At 35.7% G+C, this 21,605-nt stretch overlaps 1 protein-coding gene across 3 annotated transcripts in view; it reads right to left on the bottom strand.

The window, feature by feature from the left end:
* CD2AP (CD2 associated protein) overlaps nucleotides 1-21,605 on the bottom strand; it is a 108,866-nt gene that overhangs the window by 44,265 nt on the left and 42,996 nt on the right. For all 3 annotated transcript variants that reach the window (XM_059076544.2, XM_067006370.1, XM_067006369.1), the window contains 3 exons: nucleotides 19,885-20,038; nucleotides 12,460-12,560; nucleotides 8,705-8,825 (listed from right to left, as the gene is read on the bottom strand). In XM_059076544.2, the coding sequence (XP_058932527.1) occupies nucleotides 8,705-8,825; nucleotides 12,460-12,560; nucleotides 19,885-20,038 (376 nt within the window). The remainder of the gene's footprint in view (nucleotides 1-8,704; nucleotides 8,826-12,459; nucleotides 12,561-19,884; nucleotides 20,039-21,605) is intronic.

The following is a 21,605-nucleotide window of genomic DNA, read 5'->3' as shown; positions in this document are numbered from 1 at the left end:
GTGAAGATTTTTGATAATGAATTCAATTATGTATCAGCAGATGATTCTAAGGTACAATTATCAGTTTGCGTATTTGATTATAGACATAAAATGAACAGTTTCTTTTAGATTTAGTGATTCTAAACTTTACTACAGTCATTAAAGCATATAGCATTAAAATAAATGCATAGATATTTCAATTATCTAGTATTAATGGATAGGCTAATTGCTTGTGAACTCTAGAGTTAAACCTTCTCGATCCATATCTCACCTCTTCCACTGTATATGCCCAGTTTCTTCACCTGCAAAATGGGATACTTCATAGGATTGTTATGAGAATTAAGTCAGTTGATTCCTGTAAAGCACTTAAAACAGTGCCTGGTTCAGGACCTATTACTTTTAACAAGTTTAAAGATGTATTATTGAAAATTATTCAAGTAGGAAAGAGCATGATCACATAGAAGGAGCAAAAAATAAAAGGGCAACGTAGACACTAGAAGGAAAAAAGCAGTGGGTCGGGGGAGAAGGTGGGGACAAAGGAGGAGAAAAGAACAAAAGAATGGAGAGAAAGGGTAAACAGAAGGTCTCATAATCAGACAAAACTGAAATCTTACCCTATATGGTATTTTTAATATTTTTATGTCCATGTTTTATCCATCAGAGATTGTCCATGCATTGTTAAGCTTTAAAAAAAATTATATTTGCATTTTATGTATGGCACTGTCAGTCATAAAACCTAACAGCAAATCTTCCTATTAAACCTGAAACTCTCCCTTCCTCCCTTTCTCATGAAATCTCTACAGCAAAAACTACTTGATGACTTGCACCTCCATATAAAATGACTTAAAACCACCAAGAGTCCCAAAATACAACTACTTTTTGAAAACGCAAACAAACAAGAATCATTATGTGAACTGCACTGAGTGCTAAAGGAAAATAATATAAAGTAAGAAACCTGATGAAAATACAAAGCACTTAATGGAAGCAATCCAAGTTCACTATTAAAGTGAATGGGTCTTACATTAAGGTAAAACATGTAAACCAAGTAGAACTTGGAATCTACTTTAGTTGCTGGCATAAATTCCCTCTCTTTTTACTCCAGAGAAGAATATCTTTCACCATCATTCAAAGATTTTTATGATACTCCTATATTTCCTAAGAAAATGTTGTTTGTGTTATGGACTTAAAATCTGTATTCCTTAGTTCCTAAAAAGAATCATTTAGAAAGAGCATCTGGCTGTAACAACAACTTGTAAAGACTCATATAACATATTACCAGTAAAAGCACTGAAGCCCCAGAACATTCTTCCTTACAAAGCTGCTCACCAGGAGACGGAGTTCAAGGTGAAAGCTAATGTGAGATTAGACACCAAAGTAAATTGTGCACCATCTTAACTCCTGGAGACTAGGTTGCAGATCACCAAATTTCTATCCACCACCTTTGGCACAGCCCGGGTGCATCACCATTCTACAAGGTCCTGTGCCCCACTAGCAATAAGCATCACCTTCCTTTTCAGAGCTTGAATAATGAAATGAAACCTCAGATTGACTCCTCCGAAGAGAATGAACGTAAGACACAAGAACTCCTGAAGAACAATCTATCAGAGTTTCTTAAACATTTTGTGCAATGCATCTCTCTAGTAGCCCTGTAAAGTCCACAGGGATACATGGCTCAAAACATTTAACAATCCCTGTTGGGACCTTTTTAGTCTCCTCAAAATTCTGACCTCTTCACTCTGCATCTCACTCTTCACTTCTCTCCTTTCTTATAGAAGAAATTAAAAGTCAGATTATCTCACCCTCAGCTTCTGGGTACAAACTCTGAAGTACCTCCAATAAATTGAAACTAATCATAATACCTATAATATAAATCTCATTTCCTCCCACCTCCTGGGTAAATCCTGTTCTGCTGATAAATCCCATTCTTCTGAATTTGCATCTTCAGCTTCTCCCTCTCTACCTGTCCTCTGCCATTAGCATTTGAAAATGATCAAGACTTTTCCTTCTTAAGAAAAGAAGGAAAACATTCTGGAGTATATGTTGCTACACTGCTTTACACTTACCAATCACCTCTCTTCACTGCTTTTGTCCAGGTCATTAATGATTTCTTCAACCCTAAATCAGGATTACATTTTATTTCTTACCTTACTTATCTTATTTAACCTTGCAGCAGCATCTGACACTACTGTCCATATCCTCCCTGAAACACTCCCTTCCCATGATGACCACTCACAGGTTGCCTCCTGGCTCTCTCTCTGTGCTTTCTTGGTCTTCTTTTTAGTTACTCTGTCTTGGCCTAGACCATAAATGTTGCTACATAGGATTCTATCTTAGGCTGTATTCCTTTTTCACCCTAGACATTCTCCCTAGGTAATCTCATCCAACTCCATGGTTTCTTGTACCACCTAACATACTTTCAAGCCTTAATTTTGGACATCCACCCCAAATTTCTTTTCTAGGTTTCAGACACACACATACAACTGACTACCAAATATCTTCACTTGGATGCCCTCACACCCCCACAGGACTCAAAGTCAACATCTCCAAAAGTGAATTCATCATCTTCTCCCAAAATTTATCCTTTCTCTGCAAATGACATCATCTACCCAGCTTACTGACCAAAAATCTGGTAGCAATGGACTCTTCTTTCTCAGTCATTCCCCATCATCCCATCAACACAAGGTGCAGTTCTTTATACCGCATATTTAGCACAGGAATGCTACCCATGTTTCTCCATTCCCATGATCACCCCTCTAGTTTAGGTTAATACTATTTCTACCTAAATTATCAAAATATTCTCAACTGGTCTCACTACCCCAATCTTATTCTCTTCCAATCCACTCTTGACACTGTAACCAAACCAGTCTAAGGTAATCTGGGGCTTCCCTGGTGGCACAGTGGTTGAGAATCCACCTGCCAATGCAGGGGACATGGGTTTGAGCCCTGGTCCGGGAAGATGCCACATGCCGCAGAGCAACTAAGCCTGTGTGCCACAATTACTGAGCCTGCGCTCCAGAGCCCATGAGCCACAACTACTGAGCCCACATGCCTAGAGCCCATGCTCCACAAAAAGAGAAGCCACCGCAATGAGAAGCCTGCGCACTGCAACGAAGAGCAGCCCCCGCTTGCCACAACTAGAGAAAAGCCCACACGCAGCAACAAAGACCCAAAGCAGCCAAAAATAAATAAATAAAATAAATTTATATAAATAAATAAATAAAGTAATCTGATCATTTCTCTCCCCTCTAAGGCTTCTCTGTGACTTGACTACCAGTTCTGTAATGCCTTCTTAAGCCTGACCCAACAATTTCTCTAGCCTCAAAACTTACCACATCCAACTATACACTCTATAATCCCTCTGAATTGAATCTCTTTCAGGATCTTGAAATTGCTCTGCTCATTCTTTACCCTCTGCCACAAACCTACGTAGGGATCTCCTACCCATTCTGAGATCTCAATCTTTAACTTCCTATGGGGTGCATTCCCTTACATCCTTCTCAGTCTGAGTTAGCTCTTTACACATCTATAGCACCTGGAATCTTCCTGCCACAGATGTGTCTCATGCTGAATTATAATCACTTGTCTAATATTCTTTTCTTTCTCCATGGACCAAAAGCTTCAAATATGGGGAATAATCATGACTATGTTGCTCATCACTGTATTCCCATAAACATGCACAATATGCTCAACAATAAGCACTCAATATACTGAATGAACAAACATATGAATGTTGAATTAACTAAATAACAGTACTTATATTTAGAATTTCCCTTCACTCACTTCAACTTTTAAATTTCAGATCTGGGAATGCACTGAGTCCATGGGAAATGCCATCAAACCCACATATTACTGCTCATATTTCTCAGAGGGGTGAAAGTACATGAAAAGGCAGTTCAGTAGCCATGACTGACATGCAAACAAATGAGCTAAAACAGTGAGAATTACCTAACAGCCTCACCCCCCTATGTTAAATAAAATAGTAAAGTAAAAAGATCAGAAGAAGAGAATTCCAGTTGTGATTTTACCACTCGGTGGTTAAATAATCTGAGTTATAATTTCTTCACCTTTAAAGCAGAGGTGACACTAACTTCAAAAATTATGAGGATTTAACATGACCAAGTATTTGAAAAGTTCTCTGTACAACAAAAACCACTATGCATTCATTCATCCACTGAGCAACACTGTGACACTGTTTTAGAAACTAGGTATGCAGCAGTGAACAAAACAATATATATACTCTAATGTGGGGGTAGACAGACAATAAGAAAATAAATAAGAAATAATAACAAATGTATCAAAGAAGATAAGGGAATTAAAGAATGGAAGATAGAAGCTTTTCGTGTTTTATACAGAGCTATTAGGAAAGGCCTCACTGAAAAGGTGATTTCTGAGGAGAATCCTGAAATCAAACTGAAAGCCATTAAGGATATCTCAAAGAACATTCGGGGCAAATGTATACAGCAAGTACAAAAGCTGTGAGAAAGAAATGTTCCTGACATCTTTAAAAACAGTAAGAAGACTAATGAGAACAAAGGGGATGGTTAAGTAGGAGATAAAGTCAGAGAGGCGGGGGGAGACATTTGGTGGTGCCAGATCTTGGAGGGTTCTATAGCCAATTTAAGAAGACTTTGGCTTTTACTCTAAGTAAAATGGACAGCTACTGGAGGGTAAGCACTTTAACATTCAGTAGGGAGGTAATGGCAAATAACAGACTATTCCAGTTATACAGGAAAAGACAACCTACACCAGGGTAGCAGGTGTTCAGGTGGTAAAAGAAAACAGATTCTGTACATTTATTTAGTAGGTGACAAAGTCTGTTACTGAATCAAGTATAGAGTGTGGTATTATAAAGAAGAGTAAAGGTGAATCCAATTCTTTGGTCTAAGTAAAAGAAGGATGGAGTTGCCATTAGCTCAGATGAATTAGACTGTACAGAGAAAATTTGGGTATAGAGAAAAGAAGATCAATTTTTTGTTGTTATTGTTGTTTTAATTTATTAATTAATTTATTTATTTATTTTTAGCTGTGTTGGGTCTTCGTTTCTGTGCGAGGGCTTTCTCTAGTTGCGGCGAGGAGGGGCCACTCCTCATTGCAGCACGCGGGCCTCTCACTATTGCGGGCCTCTCACTATCGCGGCCTCTCTTGTTGCGGAGCACAGGCTCCAGACACGCACGCTCAGTAGTTGTGGCTCACGGGCCTAGTTGCTCCGCGGCATGTGGGATCCTCCCAGACCAGGGCTCGAACCCGTGTCCCCCGCATTGGCAGGTGGATTCTCAACCACTGCACCACCAGGGAAGCCCGAAGATCAGTTTTGACCATCTTAGCTCAAGATGCCTATATAGACATCAAAATGGAAATTAAAAAAAAATAATAAATTTATTTATTTATTTTTGGCCGCATTGGGTCTTCGTTGCTGCGAGCAGGTTTCTCTGTTTGCGGTGAGCAGGGCCTACTCTTTGATGTGTTGCGCGGGCTTCTCACTGTGGTGGCTTCTCTTTGTTGTGGAGCACGGGCTCTAGGCGCACAGGCTTTAGTAGTTGTGGCACGTGGGCTCAGTAGTTGTGGCACACCGGCTTAGTTGCTCCATGGCATGTGGGATCTTCCTGGACCAGGGCTTGAACCCATGTCCCCTGCATTGGCAGGCAGATTCTTAACCACTGCACCACCAGGGAAGTCCCCAAATGGAGATTTTTATAGGCTTAATGTGGGGAGAAGACTTAACAAGGGATTAAAATACCAGTAGATATAGTCACTGGTTTTATTAAAAAGAAGGAAAATTGAAAGCAAGTCCTACTTAGGAAATAAGTGGAATCTGAGGGGTGACAAAAAGACACTCTAAACAAGAAAGGCTAAGAATATTTGACAAAATGAAAGGGCAGTCATTTCATTATAAAAACTGAAACATTACACGTCCCTAGAGAAGCAAAGCTTTTCCTGAAATTGACTACTAAAAAGATACTAATCTTGAGATTTTATATAGAAACCACTGAGTAACAGAATAGATTATAAGTTTACCATATTCCTAAATATCATAGGGGCTTTTTAATAGCTTTTATACCACCGTTCTTCAAAGAAAACTGAGGGCATAAAAATAAATTACCCTAAGGCTCAGGTAATACTGTCTACCTACTGTCTAGAGTCAGAATTTTCTTCTTAGCAGTAATAGCTAGAATTTAACTGGTCAAAGCATGAACATCATCCCATATACTTCAGTTTATTAAAAGAAGAGAAGAGCTCTACTAAATGTAAAGGCATGTAAGAAGAAACTATGTAAAATAAACAAATGCAGTGGATATGGCATTCTAATACTGTAAGCAAAAAACAAATTAAAAAATTTATTATGTATAGTTGGTAATTCTTATATAACAGTTACCAGAAACATACACCATTTTACTGACTAGAAAAGACTATCAAAACATCAGTTATACACAGAAGATGTTATTATTTTGTTAGGACACAGGAATAGTGGACATGAATTCTCTAAGTCATAATGTATAAGATATCAAACTCTTAAATTAAAACTTAAAGGACTCTATGCCTTTATCACTAAAGTTATAAAGACCTTATAAAGCACTCACTTCCTGGCATTTACATCAATATGCAAAAACTTTCTGCCTAAAAATTAGAGTTAAAAAAAAAAAGGAATTACAGTGTACTTCAACCACTGACTTCCCACCCCATAATCACAAAGCTCCACATTTAGAATGCACTGCTATTGGAAAGGGGTTAAGCAAGCAAGGAAGTACATTTTTAACAGATATGATTCTGCAAGGTTACTAAAATTCAAAGAAGGCTGAATACTGCAAGGAATGCCCAAAGTATTTATAATTATGAAAGTAATGAACTACATCTAAATTTAAATTTGTCTTTTGCTAGTGGTTCCATATGGACTTTAAATTTTGTACTATTTTAAGGGCTCAGTTTACAAGGCATCATAAAGATGATAGAAATGTCCTGTACATTTATTGTGGTAGTGGTTTTTATGGATGTATACAGTTGTCAAAATCATCAAATTGTATATTTTACATATACACAGTTTACTGTATGTAAATTATATTTCCAATAAGGTTAATTTTTTAAAATGTCACAGAAACTAGTTTGAAGGCTCTCTCACTGGCCAAATCTGGCAGTATCAAAATAAATAATAATGGCAATAATAGATTAATACCTAGTGAATAAAAAAAAACAACTGATGAGTCCACGCTGATTTAAAAAAAAAAAGAAACTGGGGAGAAAGCAAAATTCTTCCCTATATAAGAATGTCAAATAATAAACAGATGGGATGATGGAATTAGAAAACCATCATTTTGCAACTATCACAGTAATGATTGATTCAGGCAAAATTTATCTGTGGATGCTTTAACTGCTGAGTGAAAGTCTGATGAGGAATAAGATATTTACATAGTCTCAAAGTACCTCCCCACAAGACACTTATCAATTAGAAGGAAAAAACAGTAAACTTACAGTAGCAGCACAGCTTTAATCAAGTAATCAAATTTAACATCACCAATAATAAAAGACACAAAGCACATGTGTCCTCCATACAATACAATGAGACATCATCATTCTGTAGCCCTAACAGTAAAATATAACCTGAAACTAATCATGAAGAATCAGAAGAAAAATCCAAACTGGGATCCATTATACAAAATAACCAGCCTAAACTCTTTAAAAATGTCAAGGTCAAGAAAAACAGAGAAAGGTTGGGTATCTATTCTAAACAAAAGAAACTTAAATAAATTCTCTGCATGGTCTTGTCTAGGAGAAAAAAATAGCTATGTAAAGTATGCTAGAACAATTAAGAATTCTGTATATGGACTGTGAATTAAACAATATTGGTAATATTAAATATCTTGATTTTGATAACTGTACTGTAGTTATAAGAGACTGCCCTTGTTCTTAGGAAATACACACTCAAGTACTTAAAGGTAAAGGAAAAAAAGACCCCAAGATTTCTAAATAGAAATTGAGTAATAAATTAGCAAATGAGGCAAAATGTTAACAATTGGTGGTGAATCTGGATAAAGGATATATGGGACCTCTCTATTTTTGCAATGTTGCTCCAAGTTAAAAAAAAAAAAAAAAATCACTGTACTGCAGTTTAAAGGATGGACCCATAAAGTGAGAGGTAGTAAGCAAAAGTACACAGGAATGAGATCAGAAACAGAAAATTCTTAGAAGTCTTGAGTCTTCTAAGAATATGTATGTAGAATAATATTAAGTGGTAATTTCTAAAAGTTTTAGGTTTCTCTGTTACAGAGTGAGGGGGTGGTACTAGGACTTCGTAGCGCTAAACCTAGATGTCTGTGAGCTTGCTCTATCATTTCATGCCCTATTCTACCATTTCATTACTTGACTTTTATCAAAGTTCAACACTCTTTTTGAGAAGGAGAAAAAAACTGCATAAGTCTTTCATGTGCAAACAAACCATAATTATGGATGAGGATAAAAATTTCAGAGAACTTTCTTAATAAGGTTTAAAATGGTAGAACTAAAAATGCATCACAAAAACTTTAGGAATTATCTCAACAATAATTTCTAGATACCTTTTATAAATTATGTTTAATATTATCATCTATTAAATGTAAAATTATTTAATTTTTTTCTCTAAAATTTATTATACTCTTAGTTCAAAAGTAAGACTAGAGTTTTAAAAAATACAAAATAAACACTAGATCAAATATAAAGTTTATTTAAATCTATTCAAGTTTTTAAAATAGTCTACCTGAATCATCCTGGGCTTCATGAGTTTCACCATCATCTGTTACCTCTAATTCTTTCACAAAATTTGAGGGAAACAGTCCCAACTTGTTGTTCAGGGTTCCACTCCACCAGCCTTCTTCTACCTGAAAGAGTTCACAACTCAAAGATAATAAAATTTCTCTTAAGTTTTCACTTCCCCCACAGAAAAACTGAGCTATACAAGTGAATGAGCACCAAGTTAGTGATGCAAAATAATCCCTTTAAATCTACAAGAAAACACAAAGGGGAAAAATATATTTTGAGTAGATTAAATCTGTGTGGATTGGATTAATCATATATGGGATTAGTCATATATCAATAGCACTTTGCAACACTTAACAACAAGAATTTATGATCAACTGTAATCTATGAAACAAGTAATTTTCATGAAAGTTATCAGATAACCAAGAATAATGCATTAACAGCAACAAGGAGATAGCTCTCTTCTGGAATGTCACTGTTTTAAACACTATGGAGCCTCTGTCTATAGTTATGACATACATTATTTAAGCATTTGGAAATTTCTTATTTGGAAAAAGTTTTATGAATATAAGAATATAACTTCCTAAATGGCACAAAAAATTAATAAGTAATTTATCTATTTTACTTGAATAGTGAGTCTTAACCCAAGTATGAAAAAGAATCACTTATTTTTAAAAGTCCAGATGCCAGGCTCTACTGAAGACTCCCTCCCAACCCCAACCAGAAATATTCTCAGGAACCAAACTCCTTAGAAAAATGTTTACATTCACAAATAATGAGGCTTATTATTATTTAATAATAATAAGTTATGAAGTTATTTAATAATATTAATAATAACTGTTTAAAAATGTATAATTTCTTCTAAGGATGCTAAGAGGTCTTAATAAGTAAAAATAATATTTTAAAGAGTAAACTGTTTACTATCAAAACTCACTTGACAGCAGTACATGCAATATCATAGCTAGAAAAAGCTTTTTAATGTTTAAAATATTAAAAAAATTTTTTTCATCTCATCACAGTTACAAAGGAAACATTAATAAGTTATTCATCCAACAGGTACTATGTACAAGTCATGGTGTTAACTGATAGGAAAATATTCAAATTTGCACATGAGAAATCTCTGTCCTTGAATAAAACAATCTAAAGAAGAAAACAAACATACAATGTGAGAGGTGTTATAACAAAAGTGTGAACAAAATGCTGTAGGAGCACAAAGGAAAGGCATATACGAATCAAAAAATGCTCCCCTAAAAGGAAATGATAAAAGAGCTGGACAGTTAAGGCTAAATGAGAGTTTACCAGACACAAAGCATGTGAAAAATGTGGTATCATAAAAATAAAGGACTTATTAATGGAATATATAGATGAAATATGAGGTGCCTAGAATACATGCTATTTAAGAGAGACATATAAGGCTGTAAATACGAAGAGTTTAGAATTTTTAGCAGACTTAAGGAGGCACCAAAGGATTGAGAGTTCTTCAAACCAGGTGTGATGGAAATACGTAGACCAAACTGGAACAGGTACAACAAAGAGAACATAATCAAATGTTAACTACACCTGGAATCCCAAATTGACAGCAATTGGGTAGTCAGGGTAAATAACTCTATGAAATTCCTATTAATTAAGGAATTCTTAAAAGGCAGGGTAGTATAGTGGTAAAGAGCACTGACTCAAAAACAAATTGTGTGGGTTCAATTCTGGTGCTCTGCACACCAGGCATATGAACTTGTGCAAAAATACCTGAAACAAGATCACCTAACCCACATGCTCATCTACACATAATCTTGACAATCCTTCCACCGATTAAGTGGCAGGCTTTGTCCCCACCCCCTTCAATCTTGCTGGCTTATGACTTTCTTGTAACCAACAGAATGTGGTGAAAGTGATACTATCACTTCCAAGGTTGGATTATAAAAGGCTATCACTGTGTTCACTGAAATGCTTACACTTAGAGCCCTGAACTGCCATGTAATAAGTCCTACTATCCTGAGACACCTGAGAGCCCAATACAGTGAGAAAGCCAAGCCAAATGGAGAGGGTACATAATGGCTTTCCATAGGGAGTCCTGGTCTTTGAGGCTTCTAGACACTAGATATGTCAGTGAAGGAGCCTTCCTATGATTCTACTAGTACCCAACTTTGAACCTTTCCAGTTGAGGCCCCCAGACATCACAGAACAGAGACAAGCCATCCCTCTGTGCCCTATCTGAATTCTGGACCCACACAACTAACAAACCTAATGAAACAGTTGTTCTTTGCCACAAAATTTGGAATGGCGTGTCATGCAGCAACAGTAGATAAACCAATCACTTATCTCTGTGATTCAATCTCTTGTTTGTAAAACAGGGGTAAAAATTCCTAACTCCTTAGGTTGTTTAGAAACTTAAAGGAAATAATAAGTGTGAAGCATTTAGAATGGTGCTTCAGACATAATATAGGCTCGATAAACACTATTATTATTGCCACCTGGTAGAAATAAACCAGAACTGCCTTTTGTCTAAACACATTGGAGTTTAACATAACAAGTGATAAATTACATATTAGCACACAAGATCAATCTCGTGGCAATACATGATATCAAATCGTATACTTTGGGGCTCCCCTGGTGATGCAGTGGTTGAGAATCTGCCTGCCGATGCAGGGGACACGAGTTCGTGCCCTGGTCTGGGAGGATCCCACATGCCTCGGAGCGGCTAGGCCTAAAAATATTTTAAAATCTCATTCTAATATATTAAGATAAGAGAAAGTGCTTTTCGGTTAATATATATATTTTAAAATTTTGTTTATAGATTTCTGTCTTTAAATTTATTTATTTATTTTTGGCTGTATTGGGTCTTCATTTCTGTGCAAGGGCTTTCTCTAGTTGTGGCAAGCGGGGGCCACTCTTCATCGCGGTGCGCGGGCCTCTCACTATCGCGGCCTCTCCTGTTGCGGAGCACAGGCCAGATGCGCAGACAGTAGTTGTGGATCATGGGCCTAATTGCTCCGAGGCATGTGGGATCCTCCCAGACCAGGGCTCGAACCCGTGTCCCCTGCATTAGCAGTCAGATTCTCTACCACTGCACCACCAGGGAAGTCCTGGGGTTAATATTTGGATGTGATAATTCAAACAAGACAAATTTTTTTTTTCCTTTTTTTGGTACGTGGGCCTCTCACTGTTGCGGCCTCTCCTGTTGCAGAGCAGAGGCTCCAGACGCGCAGGCTCAGCGGCCACGGCTCACAGGCCCAGCCGCTCCGCAGCATGTGGGATCTTCCCGGACCGGGGCACGAACCCGTGTCCCCTGCATTGGCAGGCAGACTCTCAACCACTGTGCCACCAGGGAAGCCCAAGACAAAGCTTTTTAAAACATTCTGCTTTCGTATACCTTTGGTATGCAAAAGGTAAAAATCCTTCTATTTTTATGGCTTGTACCTAAAGTGAATTAAGAATCAAAGAAAAGGTTTATATTCTTAGCTACTTAGATTATATTAATTTTAGCTAAAAAAAATCTTATTTTATTCTTAAAGTCAACAGATACAAATTCAGTACACAAATACAGGCATAGCAAGGATGAATAAAGATTTATTTCTACAGATAAGACAGCCTTACTTTAAGTCATTAAAGATCCATTTTAAAGTCTGTATCTTAAAATTTAAAAAAAATGAAACTGGAAAAATAAATTTAACAAATTAATATTCTTACAAAGCATTTTTCTAATCCCCAGGGCATCAATTCCAATTGCTGCTTTATCTCTAAAACACATTTTTGCCTTACCTCTTCGCTAATATCAATAGTATCTCCCACTTTCAGCTCCAGTTCATCCTCATTTTGTGGAATGTATTCAAAGAGAACTTTACACTGACGCTTCTTGGTCTCTAAAGGAGGTAACATAAAAAAATTAAGAAAAATCATGAAAACAAACAGTAGCACCTTTATTTACATACTATGCTTATCGTCATAGGATTTGCATGTATGAATAAAAACAGTACATGGAAGCACTCTCAACAGCTAACCACAATCTACTCTGGCTGGCTTTCCACCTTGTCCCCATGCTACCATCTCTTCATCCTAAAATAAATTCACACCAACTACAAATAAGGTGGGCTCGGAGCAGTGAAATCTATTTATGTATCTGATCCCACTGATTATACAAAAGTAAAATATCCACTGCTAATTTTGAGACTGGAAACAGAGACAATAAAAGACACTGTTGGCACAACAAATTTATCACAGTCAAGTCCTCCAAGCCAGTGATTTTCAGATTACTTCCTGATCAAAGTTACGGATACTTTAAATGCACTAATTTAAGAGTAACTGTGTCAAAAAAAAAAAAAAAAAAAGACAAAATGCACAAATCTAAAATGTATTTTATCTTCTTTAAGCTCTATTTTCTGACATAAAAATCAAACTCAGGTGAAGGTAAAAATAATTTTACTTTAGCTTTTCCGACAAGCCTTATTTATTCAGACAAGAAATGTTTAGGAAATTTAGGCCTTTAAAAAATGTAACGATTCTTTTTAATGAGTATGAGTATCTTTTTAAATGATTTAAAGTGAAGAAAGAATATTAATTAGCCCTCCCACCCCCAAGCATATATATCAATTAGCTTGGAGCAACCTAATTATATTTTTTTTCTGTGAAAACACTGAAATTTTATTGATATGCTGCAAAAGACATTCACACCAAAACTTACTAAGTATGTGAGCAATTTTAGAAGCATAGAGACGAAAGTACTTTTACCATGCATTTCAGAAATTTCCCCAAAACGTGGAATCAGTACATATTAATAGTACAGAACAAAAAAGTAATTCGTAATTGTTTACATTTCACAAGCCAGTGTCCTATATCTTACAAAATGCTATTCAGAACTTCAAATAACAGTAAATGTAAATGTCTGAAAAAAGAAATTGAAATTTAAACATGTACCCTCCTCTGCCCAATTCTTTCATTTAAGCTGTTAGTGAACCCCACGAGAGAATCAATATTATATCTTCTCTGAGAGCAGGTCCCCCACCATTTGTACGTGGGCAACATACATTTGTGCAGCTCTTTTGCTTGCTATTATTATGTGCTATGTTTTAGGAAAGAGACAATACAATTGAGCACACACTGCAGGTGGCCAACAATCTCAGGGAAAGCCAATGCAGCTCAGGAGGCCTGGCCACCGAGCCAAAGCCAACCCCCCCCCCGCCCCCACCCAGTGAAAGCAAAAGCTGTATCTACAGAAATGGACCCCGGATGAGGACATTAAAAGAGCTTTGCAGAATCAGAACCTTTGCCAGCAAAGACACCAGAACTTCACACTTCCCAAAGAGCCTGCCCTATTTAGCCAAGAAAAAGGAAAATCACTCCTTGTACACTTCATGTGCCAATCGGACACCTGCCAGTTAACCCACAGGAGTCACAGCAGCAGCAAGGATGCGCTCCTGGCAGCTGTCCAGGCTGGATGCCGTGTCCTCCCACCAGAGGACAGCGGCCTGACCCTGCCCAGCAGCGCTCTGGGCCCCTGAGGCCAGGTGAGGCCCCACAAGGAGCCGAATGTCTTATTTTACAGATGAGGAAACTGAGAGCCAGAGGGTGATCCACGCCTGCTCACGGGACACAACAGTTGACAACAGAGTTTACCTCTCATTTAGGTGGCAGTTTATACCTGGGACATACACAAACTTGGGCACCTGTGCTTTCTGATGTATAAAAAGAATAAAGATCTTGGGGGCAGTCCCAACAGTCGTGTCCTATCAATGCTCTTTTCCATTTAAAACCTAGTTATAGTTTCATCAAAAGCTTTGTTTTTGTTGTTTTTCCTTTCACACTAGCATAATTCTCCAGAGTGTCTTCTTCCAAAATAGTGTGCAAAATTATCTGCAAAGGAATTTTTCATTGTTCAAAGGAAAATCCACATTGGATAAAAACATCTAAACAGCCCCTACTTTTGCTACAAAATATGAGTCATTTATTTAAAAAAAAAAGTTTTCATATGATTCCATATATTTATATGGAATTTATATGGTTCACTCATAAGTTAAGGTGAGTGCCTATATTAAACTTATCTATTAATTGGCAGCACAATTAAAGGAATTTGGAGATTCTTCACGTTTGAAATGGCACATACAATGTCTACCCATACATATTGGTCAATTAATATTTACTGAATTTCTAAAATGTATCAGAACCTTTACTAAGCAGACAAGAAAATGCATGTAAGAGTAGAACTGTCAATAAAAGGATACACGAAATTCAATTTTTTTAAATAACTATAACGAGTATTTTCTTAAGTAACCTCCGTATAGCTTTTCGGATCTACAAAGAAATTAATGAAAAAGTTTTTTTTTTAATCAGTATTTTATTTTAAAAAGCCATTAACAAGGAAGAGGATAAAGAAAGCACAACAAAGACAGGGACATATTTTCATCTTTTATGTACCAGTACCACTTTAAGTCCTTCACAAACATCTCCCACACAAAAGGTCATAGAAACTTGTTATACATTATCATTTTACCAATGAGAAACAGGAACTCAGCAGTAATTGTTCAAGACTGCAAGAAAGAGGCAAAACTAGAAGACAGCCACTTCTGACTCCTAAGCCTTTTATCTTCCCACTGTATCAGGCTGTCTCCTTTACAGATTAGAGTGCTTTAACAAAGCTCATGCACTAGAGTCACGATGGATCCTTACTCCCTGAAAATACCATGGACTTACTTATCTCCATGGGTCTTCCAAGGGCTGTAATTCTAACTAGAATAGAATGCCATACTTCCCAGTCTTTACATAAATGATATGTCCTACCTAAAGAAGAGCTTAAATACATCTTGTTCAATGACTCTAGTATAGAACTGCCCTTTCATTCGAATCTTAACTGCACATTATATATATATATCTAGTATGGTTCTTAATAGTATAAAAACTGTAATAATAATTACAAACATTTATTGAGCACTTCTTAAAATATTTACTTAACGTGTTAATTAATACCTTTAAAACCCTATGAGGTATAATCATTACTATTACCCCTGTGTTACAGTAACCTGATGTTTTCCTGTTAAACTGTGAGTTTTGAATCATTATCCATACACAGCTTTGTTTGGCAGATTTGACTGTCCACACTAACATTGCTCTTATGGTCTTCATACCCACAGGTATTATGGTATTCAACACATAAATGTCCAATAACTTCAGAAAAACCTTTTAGAAATACTTTATATTTTTTGAAAAACAAAACCAAATTGTGTGAAATTACACACTGAAGTGACCTTCCTTGTTTCTCCTGAAACAGAAAATCCTGTATTTTCAAATGTAGGTCATCAAAAATGGCAAGTATTTCATGCTTCTAAAAAACAGATCTAAATATTCAGATCAAACAGAGTTCTTAAATTGTGGAACTATTCCTTATTGAAGAATATTGTTTTAATTTTTCCAGCAAATGCTAAAATAAAAGGCATACCACACTCAGAAGCTGGGAGGTTGAATGCTAAAATTTCAGAGATAGCAACAAAAAGATTTCTGATCCATTTTTGGTTCCATTTGGTTCTGGAAAGTGTATCTTCAGATTTTATTATAGCATTTAAAATTTTCTAATATAAAAAAAATTTTTTTATCAATTTTGTTCTCCAGTAAGCAAAGATAATCATCAAGAGTTAAGACACATTAAGACTGAGCCATGTGCTACATGGTTGAATCTTCTTTAAAATTTTTTTCTTATCCTCAGCAATAAAAAAATCATATTACTTAGGCCATTAAGTGAAAAATTCAAGCTATTCAAGATTCTAGCTATACTGCTGAGATATACCACTTAAGATAATCAAAATCTTAGAAAACATTATCATCACCATCATGAATAAAAAAAACTCATGTGCTTAGGGATGAAGTATCATGTCTACAACATACTTTCAACTGATTTAGTTTAAAAATGTATTTGTACATGTATATAGAGATAAAGCCAATATAACGAAATGTTAACAGCAAGCTTAGGTGAAGAATATACCATGTTTAGTGTACAATTATTATTTCAACTTTTCTATAAGATTTTAAGTTTTTCAAAATAAAATACAAAATCAAAACACCCTACCCCATTCATTTGAGAGGCCACAGCTGGGGAGGAGTCATTTGAGTGAGTCATTTCCCCTTATAAGTCAGAATATTTTAATGCCAAAGAGCAGAGCCTGAAATAATATGCCCCTCCTTTTTTTTTTTTTTTTTTTTTTTTTGCGGTATGCGGGCCTCTCACTGTTGTGGCCTCTCCCGTTGCGGAGCACAGGCTCCGGACGCGCAGGCTCAGCGGCCATGGCTCACGGGCTTAGTTGCTCCGCGGCATGTGGGATCTTCCCGGACCAGGGCACGAACCCGTGTCTCCTGCATCGGCAGGCGGATTCTCAACCACTGCGCCACCAGGGAAGCCCATGCCCCTCCTTTTTTTAATGTATGCTGTAAAGATGTATAGTCAGTGACCATATTTTGATGATATTCAGAACTTTCATTATCTTCTTCAAAAATGACTCAAAATTGGGAGGCATGCTGCCAATCATTCTCTGAGAACGAAACACTGTGTAGATTAGCATTTTAGTCAACTAATTTTTCATGTATCATTTATTTCTGTATAACTACTAGTGATCTATCAGTATCAATCTAAATGTATCTTTTACATTCAAAATAATTATTAACTAGATGAAAAATCACTTCTGTAGCATGAGTTCCCACTAATAAGGAATACAAAGTTACAAGCACTGATGTCTTCCCTCACACATGCCTTGAGTAGATTCATATCTGGCATCAATTATTTTCCAAATGTAAAGTGAAATATCTACTAATATTCCACACTGTATGTTACATAGAATTGTGATGCTGAAAGATGTCATTTCTTTAGTGCAAGTAAACTACACCATTATCTTTGTGCCTGATTTTATAAGGGTCTCAGCAGTAATGTCATCTGTACATGTTTTTGCTATGAGAAGTGTAAATTGGTTCTTTTCTGTAACTTTAGCAACTTATTGCAATCAACTTTATCCTGGAAAATTTTCTGTGCTCACTCTAGAAAATACCTGTCTTACTAAAGAAGATATCATGCTTAACTTACTTACATGCAATAGCAAAAGTTTCAATGGTTTTGTGACTAGACTTTGCAAAAAGGCCAACACTTTTTGGCTTTGGAGACTAGAGAAAAATAGCTAACAATTCCAGTTTCCAGATATCTATCATACTATCTATTTGAACTTCTCCTTTTAGTTGCTTAGACAAAATTCAACACACATGCAGATTCACCTGTCTTGGCACACAAAGATTTGAAGTGAACCTTCACAATGCAGGCTTTATCATTATCAACCTTTAAAATGGTTTGGTTTTTTTTTTAATATTAATGGTATTGATTAAAAGGGTATATACTACTATTTAACATTACAATGAATGGCTTTTGAATAACTGATCTATTCCATAAATTAAGGATATGATTCAAACTAACAGTAACAAAAAAAAAAACTCTGATTAAAATAAACAAAACATTAGCTGCTTTTCCTGGAAAAGTAATCTGAAAGCAAAAACAACCTGCATCCTGTTTTAAATGTTAGCTAGCACCAAATGACCAATTTAGTCTTTGCAGCACATGTACTTAAAAACAAATTATGGAGGATCCTTAGGAAAAAGCCTAAGCCTCCTGGCACCAACTATATAATGGTTTCTCCTTCTTACAGGAAAATGAATTATGACCAGAGTTCTCAAGGAAGGTAAAATTTAGAGTCCTTTCCCATTAGGAGACAAAATAACCTTGACGTCCTTTGTCCAGCCTCTACTTAAGATGAAATTTGCCCCTTTATAGCTCAGTAAAGCTAAAGAAAGTAGTAAATAAGTTTTACAACAAAGGTCATAAATAACCCTTTTGTGGGTCTAAAATTCTCCTTGTGCATAGAAATTCTATATAGAGATTCACTTGTAGGATGTGGAAATACTCTGTTATCTATCCCCCAATCTCCAAACAGAGTTAAAGAGTCGAGGACAACTAGAACTAGTAAACTGTCCACCTTCAGGCAGTAGGCTGAAAACAGTATGGGTAATATCTAAATTATTGTTTGTACATTGCATTTACTGGGAAGCAAAGAACACGTATAACCCTTTATTGGTCTGTCTCAGTGTCATGAAACCTGTTTTTTATGAAAATCTGTTTTCATTTTATGAAAATAATCAAAGGGTGATATAACCCAGAAAGTGGACGTTTCCCCAAATTCATAGGCAGCAGCATAGAAAGTAACAGGTTGAGATATGAGGAGACTATAAAAATCATAAATAGTCTTACATTTGTGAAATGTATGTGAACAAAGCTTCTTTATATTATAGACTACTTGGTACATAAGGCATTTTAGTACCAACATCAAGCACAAGGGACCACAACATCAAAGACACTGATCGAAGATAAATGTAGTTAAATACTCATTTATAACCTATTAAATCAAATTGAACATAGTAGTCAGTATTCTGTCTCTTAAGGGGCTTCAGGTTTACTATGTTAAAACACTATCTGCTCCCATAAATGTAGTACTTCTTTGTATATATTTAATGCTTTTTTGAGTAACAGTTTTTCCAAGACTAAGTTTTTGAGAACAGCAATATTACCAGTCTTTTTTTTACAACTTTCCCACCAGCAGTAAAATAAAACTCAAGAGTTTAAGTGATCTACGGTTGTAAGACAGACTCAAACTCATGTCTGATTTTAAACATGGTGCTCTATGTTAAACTGTTCTCTTAACATATTTACACTGAATACTTAAAAAGCACTCTGCTGGGCCAGCCACCTTGGAAAACTGAATGTACATGTTCAGATTGCTAACCACTAAAGAAAACGTTTTATCAAATGATTGCATCTATACTGCTTAAGGATGAGCAGACATTTTAGCATCCCATTAAATAAATGGTATTAAAGTAAATTTAAGGCAAGGCAAAGTGTTAACTATTTAATAGAGTGTGTAAGACTAATAAGAAAACAATGCCTTATATCTTAATTTACAATCCCTACAGACAGCTGTCAGCAGCTCATGCTGGATTGCCAGATGAAGACTGAATACATGGGCCAATAACTAGTAACATGAGAATAAGCAGGAAGTTTTTGTAGACGGTTACAAAAGGTTGAGCTAATTTTTCTTACTATAACTTATGGACTGTTATAAAACAACATTCTATTTTGATTTAAATAAACAGGAAAAAATATTATTTACATACTCTTCTTAATGTTTTTGGTTTGTGGATGTGGCTGAATTCCTCCGGCTAGAAGTCCATAGGTGCTTATTCGTTGTACAAGACTTGCTACATTCCCTTGCCTTTCCCGTTTGATGGGCAAATTGTCATCCTTGGATTCTGTCTCTCTCTTAATTTCCTACAAAAGGGGAAATCAGCAAATAGGCAAATTAAGTTGTATTTTATTAAATTCTCAAATGTAAAATACCAAAACCAGGTACAGTGATTATTATATAAAACATAATATCAACAGTTTTCAACCTTTTTCTCTGCCCACACATATCTAAAGAATGTAACACACTTTGGTAACAATGACGTATTAGGAGTTTAAGTCTTATCAGAACTAGAGATAGAGGTAAAGAAAGTGAGGCTGAAACACCACCTCTATCCCAACACACAAAGAAACCCTGCAATCATAAACAAACAATAAGACAAACAATAATTCTAAGTCAGGGTGGGCAAACTTGTTCTATAATGGGCTAGATAGTAAAATATTTGAGGATTTGCAAGCCATACAATCCCTGTTTCAACAATGAACTCTGCCATTTGTAGTGCAAAAGCAGTCATATACTTAAATGAAAGAACAGAGCTATGCTCCAACAGAAATTTATTATGAACACTAAAATTTCAATTTCATATAATTTTTCACATGTCATTAAATACTGTTCTTCATTCGAATTTTTCCAACTATTTGTATAATTCTTAGCTAGCATTCTCAGCTCATGGACACTATAAAAACAGGTGGTGTTTAGATTTGGCCCATGGGCTGTAGTTTGATAAACCCAAAGTCATAGGTCTAACAGAAGATAGGTGAATCTTCATGAAAAGAAGTATGAAGTTTTATTGGAAGACATAAAAGAAGACATATGAAAGAGAAGTCATGCCATGTTCAGTGATTGAAAATTCATTATCATAAAGATAGCATTTTCCCCTAAAACTGATGCAATGCAACTGAATAAATATATCACAGATTTGGGAAAGCAATTAAATAAACTGGTTCTAAATTTGTAGAGAAGAACAAAAGACCAAGAATAGCCAAAATACTTCAGTGAAAAGAAAGTGAGGGGACTTTTTTTTAACCAAGATATAAAGAAAAACTATATGATACTATAAATTAGTGTGTACTGGCATAAAACAGACATAATGATAATGAAACAAAATAAAGAGTCCATAAACAGACAAACTTGATTTAAAACAGGAAAAAAGTGAGGGGAAAAAACTGAATCTTAAAACACATGGTGCTCATAATGCTCCACATTTAGGGAGTAGGGAATGAAACTGGATTCCTACTTTACACATTTGATATTCAAATTAACAGTTTCTGTTCATTAAAAGTAACCATTGAAAATAAAGCAAATCACTAACCAGGAGGTATTTTTCACATATAAAGTTAACAAAGAATCTGTATCTCCAGGTGTTTATGTCTACTGCAATGTTAACTAGTTGTTACTCTCTAGCTGGTAGGATTTCAGATTACTTTGACTTCTTTATACTGTTCAGAAGTGTTTGATGCTTGCTTTGTTTGTGTTTTTTAACAAGGCAAATCATTTTGCAAACAGAAAAAAAGTTTTCCATTTTGGGAAAACTGTTAAGTTGGTGAAAAATTCTGAAAGTTATTAAAGTACAAATCATAGAAGACACACGAAACATTTCACACTATAGTGACTGCTTCATTTTTATTGGTAATGTACTTAAGGAAAAACACT

This window comes from Kogia breviceps, chromosome 10 (assembly GCF_026419965.1).
Source record: "Kogia breviceps isolate mKogBre1 chromosome 10, mKogBre1 haplotype 1, whole genome shotgun sequence".
Lineage (NCBI taxonomy): Eukaryota > Metazoa > Chordata > Mammalia > Artiodactyla > Physeteridae > Kogia > Kogia breviceps.
This window is presented reverse-complemented; position numbering and strand designations above follow the sequence as displayed.